At 41.5% G+C, this 8826-nt stretch overlaps 1 protein-coding gene across 1 annotated transcript in view; it reads left to right on the forward strand.

Annotated features, from left to right (window-relative positions):
• Window positions 1-7303, forward strand: part of kcnj21 (potassium inwardly rectifying channel subfamily J member 21) — a 28809-nt gene extending 21506 nt beyond the window's left edge. Inside the window, exon 4 of the mRNA XM_066717878.1 lies at window positions 6906-7303. Coding sequence (XP_066573975.1) covers window positions 6906-7303 — 398 coding nt within the window. The remainder of the gene's footprint in view (window positions 1-6905) is intronic.
• The last annotated feature ends 1523 nt before the right edge of the window (window positions 7304-8826 follow it).

An 8826-nucleotide genomic window follows, 5' to 3' on the forward strand; every position in this document is an offset into this window, starting at 1 on the left:
GTACCTGCAAAACACCAGTCTCAACATCAACAGTGAAGAGGCGACTCTGGGATGCTGGCCTTCTAGGCAGAGTTGCAAAGAAAAAGCCATATCTCAGACTGGCCAATAAAAAGAAAATATTAAAATGGGCAAAAGAACACAGACACTGGGCATGGGGTGAAATCTCTTCAGATTACCTCAACAAATGACAATTAGAATGCCAATGGTCTGCAAGGCTGTAATTGCTGCAAATGGAGAGTTCTTTGGTGAAAGTTTGAAGGACACTATTATTATTCAATTAAAAATAATTATTTCTAACCTTGTCAATTACTATATTTCCTATTAATTTTGCTATATTTCCTATTCAAACTTATTTAATGTATGTTTCCATGGAAAACAAGGACATTTCTAAGTGACCCCAAGCTTTTAGTGTGTGTGTGTGTGTATATGTATGTATGTATGTATGTATATATATATATATATATATATATATATATATATATATATATATATATATATATATATATATATATATATATATATATATATATATATGCACCGATCAGCCATAACATTATGACTACCTGCCTAATATTGTGTAGGTCCCCCTTTTGCCGCCAAAACAGCCCTGACCCATCGAGGCATGGACTCCACTAGACCTCTGAAGGTGTGCTGTGGTATCTGGCACCAAGACATTAGCAGCAGATCCTTCAAGTCCTGTAAGTTGCGAGGTGGGGCCTCCATGGATCGGACTTGTTTGTCCAGCACATCCCACAGATGCTCGATTGGATTGAGATCTGAGGAATTTGGAGGCCAAGTCAACACCTTGAACTCTTTGTTGTGTTCCTCAAATCATTCCTGAACCATTTTTGCTTTGTGGCAGGGCGCATTATTCTGCTGAAAGAGGCCAATGCCATCAGGTAATACCGTTTCCATGAAAGGGTGTACATGGTCTGCAACAATGCTTAGGTAGGTGGTACGTGTCAAAGTAACATCCACATGAATGGCAGGACCCAAGGTTTCCCAGCAGAACATTGCCCAAAGCATCACACTGCCTCTGCCGGCTTGCCTTCTTCCCATAGTGCATCTTGGTGCCATGTGTTCTCCAGGTAAGTGACGCACACGCACCCGGCCATCCACATGATGTAAAAGAAAACTTTATTCATCAGACCAGGCCACCTTCTTCCATTCCTCTGTGGTCCAGTTCTGATGCTCACGTGCCCATTGTAGGCGCTTTCGGCGGTGGACAGGGGTCAGCATGGGCACCCTGACTGGTCTGCGGCTACGCAGCCCCATACACAACAAACTGCGATGCACTGTGTGTTCACTTTTTCAGCAATTTGAGCTACAGTAGCTCGTCTGTTGGATCGGACCACACTGGCCAGCCTTCGCCCCACGTGCATCAATGAGCCTTGGCCGCCCATGATCCTGTCACCAGTTCACCGCTTTTCCTTCCTTGGACCACTTTTGATAGGTACTGACCACCGCAGACCAGGAACACCCCACAAGAGCTGCCGTTTTGGAGATGCTCTGACCCAATCGTCTAGCCATCACAATTTGGCCCTTGTCAAAGTGGCTCAGATCTTTACGCTTGCCCATTTTTCCTGCTCTAACACATCAAATTTGAGGACAAAATGTTCACTTGCTGCCTAATATATCCCACCCACTGACAGGTGCCATGATAATGAGATTATCAGTGTTATTCACTTCACCTGCCAGTGGTCATAATGGTATGGCTGATCGGTGTATACAGTATATACACTCACCTAAAGGATTATTAGGAACACCATACTAATACTGTGTTTGACCCCCTTTCACCTTCAGAACTGCCTTAATTCTATGTGGCATTGATTCAACAAGGTGCTGAAAGCATTCTTTAGAAATGTTGGCCCATATTGATAGGATAGCATCTTGCAGTTGATGGAGATTTGTGGGATGCACATCCAGGGCACGAAGCTCCCGTTCCACCACATCCCAAAGATGCTCTATTGGGTTGAGATCTGGTGACTGTGGGGGCCAGTTTAGTACAGTGAACTCATTGTCATGTTCAAGAAACCAATTTGAAATGATTTGACCTTTGTGACATGGTACATTATCCTGCTGGAAGTAGCCATCAGAGGATGGGTACATGGTGGTCATAAAGGGATGGACATGGTCAGAAACAATGCTCAGGTAGGCCGTGGCATTTAAACGATGCCCAATTGGCACTAAGGGGCCTAAAGTGTGCCAAGAAAACATCCCCCACACCATTACACCACCACCACCAGCCTGCACAGTGGTAACGAGGCATGATGGGTCCATGTTCTCATTCTGTTTACGCCAAATTCTGACTCTACCTCAACAGAAATCAAGACTCATCAGACCAGGCAACATTTTTCCAGTCTTCAACTGTCCAATTTTGGTGAGCTTGTGCAAATTGTAGCCTCTTTTTCCTATTTGTAGTGCAGATGAGTGGTACCCGGTGGGGTCTTCTGCTGTTGTAGCCCATCCGCCTCAAGGTTGTACGTGTTGTGGCTTCACAAATGCTTTGCTGCATACCTCGGTTGTAACGAGTGGTTATTTCAGTCAAAGTTGCTCTTCTATCAGCTTGAATCAGTCGGCCCATTCTCCTCTGACCTCTAGCATCAACAAGGCATTTTCGCCCACAGGACTGCCGCATACTGGATATTTTTCCCTTTTCACACCATTCTTTGTAAACCCTAGAAATGGTTGTGCGTGAAAATCCCAGTAACTGAGCAGATTGTGAAATACTCAGACCGGCCCGTCTGGCACCAACAACCATGCCATGCTCAAAATTGCTTAAATCACCTTTCTTTCCCATTCAGACATTCAGTTTGGAGTTCAGGAGATTGTCTTGACCAGGACCACACCCCTAAATGCATTGAAGCAACTGCCATGTGATTGGTTGGTTAGATAATTGCATTAATGAGAAATTGAACAGGTGTTCCTAATAATCCTTTAGGTGAGTGTATACAGTAGCTTTTCTGAGTTTATTATTACGCACTGACTTTTTACAGTTGCACACATTTTGAATTCGAAGGATGTAATACATAAATCGCTGATAGTTATACTTTTTCAAAGAGGACTAATTCATTTTCAAGATGCTGTGTGTGTTTAAGTCATTGCTCATTAACTTGGCAGCCTGCATGGAGGTTTATAGCTTTCACAGAGAGATACATGCAGACAGAGAAAATAGTTTTCAATGTTTGTTCAATGGCAGGGCCAGTCTTTCCTCCATATGAATCCTGATGTGAAGAATATAATCTTTAGAACAGACTGCTGAGACCCAGCAATGCCACACTTCTCCAGAGATGCACTCAACCGACTACACATCGTCTGCACATCTCTGAGACTCCCTGACCCCTCTTACAGTTTTTCCCAATCGATCTGGCACATTTTCTGAAACAGACTTAACATTATCAAAACTCTAAGTACAATCCTCACATCACGTGGTACATTCAGCACAACACTCTATTCCACCTGCAAAAGGCAATACCTCATCAAAATAATTAACTCATGTTTCAAATAAATCCATGAATGAATAAATCGTCACCAAAACAAAACGTTCCTTTATCATTGCTTAAACTAAGACAGTCAAAATGTCAAGACATATCGTCAAATGACAGTGTGATAGTTGCCCACTATAAAATATTGTCAAATTTCTAAAAACAAATACATAGCCAACTGAATAGTATTGCTGTCAAAAAGTCATGGCAGACACTGTAATTTCAACAAAACATTTATTTATACATTTATCAATACTGTATGTAGCAACCTTTACAGCAAACAGAATATTAAAAAGATTGTACAGCACAAAACAGAAATATACAACAGCAAAATTATGTAAATTAGTAACTACAGTATATGTAAAAGAAAAAAGAAAAGATGCTGCAAGTTCATCAATCTCATGGGTTATGAGACAACCTACGTTGTCCCAAACTACAACATAAGTTGCCAACATAAGACAGGCTGTCTTTTCCTTGTCCTCTGTGGCCCCCTCTCCCCCTCACCACACCCCCACACTCTAGTCTTGCCCTCGCAGTATAAATGTGTTTGAGAACTGGTAGGTTATGAGTTGCACCTGTAAGCTAAATTTGACAGCATATGCAATGGGTTGCAAAATTTAATATTTCCCCGTCTAGCCTAAGTCAATCCATTTGACAATTATTACAACAATACCACATAACTGCTCTTTATCTAATATATGCTTGACAAGTTATTGTGACTACTGGTTGTTCTATTTAGCATGTATTGATTTACACAATGAACATGTGTATAATTCCATGTAAGAGTAATATCATTCAACAGAAAATGAATGTAAACTATTTTGATCAGCAAGGCTTACTCACTGCATTTTGTGTGAAAGCAATGAGAAATGACTATAGTCATGTGAGCAAATGACCTAATGGTGTGGAGTATTTCATACACTGTTTGACAAAGGTTGATAGTCATTCGACGATTGTGCCAAAGCGATTGAGAAAAACTGTAAGAAGCCTCAACAGTGGCTGTATCGATCCTTCTCCTTGCAAAAGACAGAAGGAAGTAATTTGTTTAATCCCCATCCCCTCCTACCACCTCATTTGGCAACACCAACGCAAAGACTGCAAAAGCAGCACTGATTAGACTGACACTCGTTTATTTTCTAATATTTATATGTAGATGCTTTATGTACTCTTGATGTAATTATTATTCCCTTTATGTACTCTAAACTCCAGTCCATTGCTAATTAGTACATTACTACTGCCATTAGCATCAGAAGAAACAGAGACACACAAAAACAAATCCACGTTCACATTAGAGCTATATGCGGTGTTGTAACAGCTGAAGGCCACAAGAAGGCGGCGTTTGTCATCTGTACTGTACACTTTTTGAAAGTGAGTTTTAGTTAGAACGGAGCTACGTGCCACACCGTGGTCAATTGGTGACTTTACATTGTAAGCCCGTTCATTGCTAACCAATGACAGACCAGGCCTCTCATAATAAATACACAATAAATGGACCAGTTGTATTAAATCAAAATGCATATAACTTTTATATAGGCCACTATAATGTAGTTTGATGTAACCGTCCCAGATTAACACAACTATTTAATCTACTATATATATATATATATATATATATATATATATATATATATATATATATATATATATATATATATATATATATACTAATATATAGGCTACTACACACATAGATTGGGTCGAGCTGGGCCATCGTCATTTCTCAAGCACTGTCAATTAAATATGACTTCCTTTCATTCAGTGACACTGTAAGCACCAAGACTTGTAAGTATCAGCTCTCATTAGTATTGTGTTCTTGCCTTGGCTATTTTTAGTTTTTATGTTATCATCGCATACATATTGAATAGATTGGGGCTTCTGTGTTGCTTGTGATATATATATTAATGTGGTTATTTTAGACCATCCGTTTGATACTGCATTTGAATTTCGGGTCTGGCTGTCCTCAATCTTATCCCCAGACAAGACTTCAGAATTGTAGAGTAATTACCGCCCTTTATCTCATCTTCCTAAGTCTTGTCGTTGCAAACTTAATTTATTATATAAATACATCAATAACTAAAACGAGATAAAACACATGAAAGGAGTGAGAAGATTTCTTAAATTCATATTTCAGGATGTAGTCTGTCCCTGGTGGAACTGAACCGCCTCTTGCAAGATGCACCGTTCTGTTAAATTCGCCTCTTATCGGATGACAATGGCTGTTTAAAGTTATTGTGACGGCGCGGCCCAGGCTGCCTCAAAAGACTGGTTGATGTATAAATGATGAATGAAGTTATCCTTAGAGAAAACAATCCCCGATTTCCATGTATTGCCTCCCGTCACACATACCCCCTGGAGTCACATGGGGTTGATGGAGAAGATTTATCAAATACTTTTTTTTCTTCTCCAAGCGCTGGTTTGTGATTTGGGATGAGAGGACTGTCACCTATGCCTTATTAAGGTTTTGTTTATTTTTTGTTATTCCTGCTCTTTGTACTATACTCTCCTGTGTATAAAAATAAAATGTGTTTCTTAGATTAAACAGAGCCACGAATTCAATCCAAAATATGTTTGTCGTTGTTTTATACCCAGTTACACCAGATCGCATTCCATTGGGGCCAGTTTTTAGATCAGGAATGGACCTAAATGGAAGAAATGAATACATATCTGATATAATTTCAATTTGATCACTCAGGAATTAATTGACCATGATTTATATTGGAAAGGCTAATAAAAAAATGCTTAATTGAATGTTCAATGAATCCAGTCTTTTTGTAATCATTTGGAACACGTCAGCGTCTCAAGGACCTGCTTTCCCTTCAATTAATGAGTGGCTTGAGATCCATACGTCCTATTTAAAAAAAAATAATGTTTATGACTCACATAGTTATTAATATAACAAAGGCTTTCTGCTCTTCATTGCTTCTATTACACTGCTTGGAAGGGAGACAACCCTTAGTGTAGGGCCTGAAGTTTGGACCCCCAGAGATGTATTTTCTCCCATTTACTAACCTAGAAGTGTTGGTGGTTTTCTCTCCTTCGTGCCCAGTGGTTCTCTATCTTTTTTTCTTTGTTCTTCTGTATTACTTTTGCAAGTTTTTTGCCATCATTATTATCAGTATTATTATGAATGTTTATATCAACATTCGCACATTTCTTCCACTGCAAGTTGCTGTGAAGGGCGCCATACTAGTCTTTAAAAGTGTTCTAGTCTTTACAAAAACAGGGTGATTTATAGAACTGGACCCGGGCTGGAGACCTGGGAGTTGGTATGACCATAAGAAATCTGTAAGATGATGATCATTGGACTACTAGAAAAACAAAATCAGGAATGTATTCTGTAAAATTTCTAACGTGTTTATGATTTTCTGTTCTCTCTCTCTCTCTCTCTCTCTCTCTCTCTCTCTCTCTCTCTGCCCAAAGGGATGACTTGCCAAGCCCGCAGCTCCTACCTGGACTCAGAGGTCATGTGGGGTCAAAGGTTCATGCCTGTCTTGACCCTAGAGGAAGGCTTCTATGAGGTGGACTACGACACCTTCCACAACACCTACGAGACGCCCACTCCATCTTGCTCGGCCAAAGAGCTGGCAGAGCTGGCCAAAAAGGGGGAGGCCATCCCGCTGCCCCTCCCTGACTCCCCAGGACTGTCCCCTGGGCTGGACAGCCAGGGAGGGGTGCCAGAGGAGACCAGGGAGCAAGGAGGGGGTGAGGGAGAGCTGGAGGGGGAGGAGGAGGTGTTTGTGAGGGAGATGGGAGATGGTAGAGGGGAGAGGGAGAATGTCACCAATGGAGATATCAACAAAATGGAGAACGGAGAGTGACATATCTGCGACACCCCCCCTCCCCCTAAAAACATGTGAAAACTTTCACTTCCTAGGGACCTAGAACATCTGTGCCCTTGTAGTTGTAGTTAAGCGTGAGCCAATGAGGGGCATCTATCACTGTGAGAGTGCAGGACATTTTCACTGCACTAAAACACCTGAAACTCGTGTGGACACACTCTATAAATTATGTCAACACCATATCTGTCTCTGGATAAACTAAAACTGTGTGTCTAGCTCCCCTCCTTAAAACGCATCAGAAAGTGTTTCTTTGAGTTCACTGGCAGGAAGTGCACAGCTGGGAGGGTTGGGGAATATTTAATGTCGCACCATACTTAAGATGCATATTGTGTCACACTCAGATCCTTCCCCACTGCTTCTCCTTTAAATCAGCTTTGGAATCTCTTTTTAATTTTCTTGAAAAGCACAAAAAGGAGTTTTAAACTGAGGTTCTGGAGAAAGACAGCCCCAATCTTATGCTTGGCTTCTGCCTTCCCAAGCATAAATATCCGGCAACAAACACACTTTCCCAGCATTCATTGCTTTGCATCCCTCCTCCACCCCAAGCGCCACCCCTGCCACAACTCCCTGGCTCTTTACACCCACTGAGGGGGTTCAGACGTACTCGTCCTCATAGCCAGGTCGTTGTTTCCTTTATCAAGCCAGTCAAGGACAAAATTAACTCTATTTAACTTCTACTTTATATCTCTATTTGGGTTGTTAGGGGGGCAACCTTTTTCCCGGAAAGCCACAATCCTTTATAAAGTGTTCAGTGCTGAACACTGAATCAGTGCAGTAGTAAATGGTTTGGATAACAGCAAACCAACAGATAAGGTGACCCCCCCACTGACCAGGGCTAGTAAGGGCCTAGAAAAGAAAACAATGGATTTATTTGAATAACAGTGCCAATGTCTGAGTGCTCCTGGAACCAAACATCTGAGAACCTGTGTCTTCTGCACCAGGCAAGATGTGGACTTGGACTCTCTGCAGAGAGAGTCCTGGAGAGCCAGAGTCCTGGGGCTTATAGGGGGCATTTACTAGTGAAGGAGTAGAGGTATGGAGAACCAGCTGCCTGGTTCTTATTGAGCCAGTAATGCAGTTCAGCCTGGGACAGTCATCTGGAGCCCAAGTCTAGTAGTTGTGTAGGTCACCCAACATCATATTGTTTCCAAAGACTGCGGACATATCTTGTTAATTGATCAATTAAGCAAACACAGGGTGAATCTTTGAATCCTGTTTGTATCAGGTGCAAGATCCCTGACCCAGACCGTGACAATCAGACTGGAATAATGATCGGATATGGAATTTCATGAGAGAAAAGGGAAAATGAAAAGGTCGAATGGAGGTGCTTTTCCCTTTAGAGAGAGGGACACAATTAATGTCCGATTCAAATGCCCAAGTCAGGTAAAGACACTCACACACTGTGCCCTCTTCAGTATGTGCATTACAAAACCATACGACAACAGACCTTACCATCCACAGTACCGAGTCTCATTGTCAAAGCAGTGGAGTCTAGCGAAGAA

This window comes from Amia ocellicauda, chromosome 12 (assembly GCF_036373705.1).
Source record: "Amia ocellicauda isolate fAmiCal2 chromosome 12, fAmiCal2.hap1, whole genome shotgun sequence".
NCBI lineage: Eukaryota > Metazoa > Chordata > Actinopteri > Amiiformes > Amiidae > Amia > Amia ocellicauda.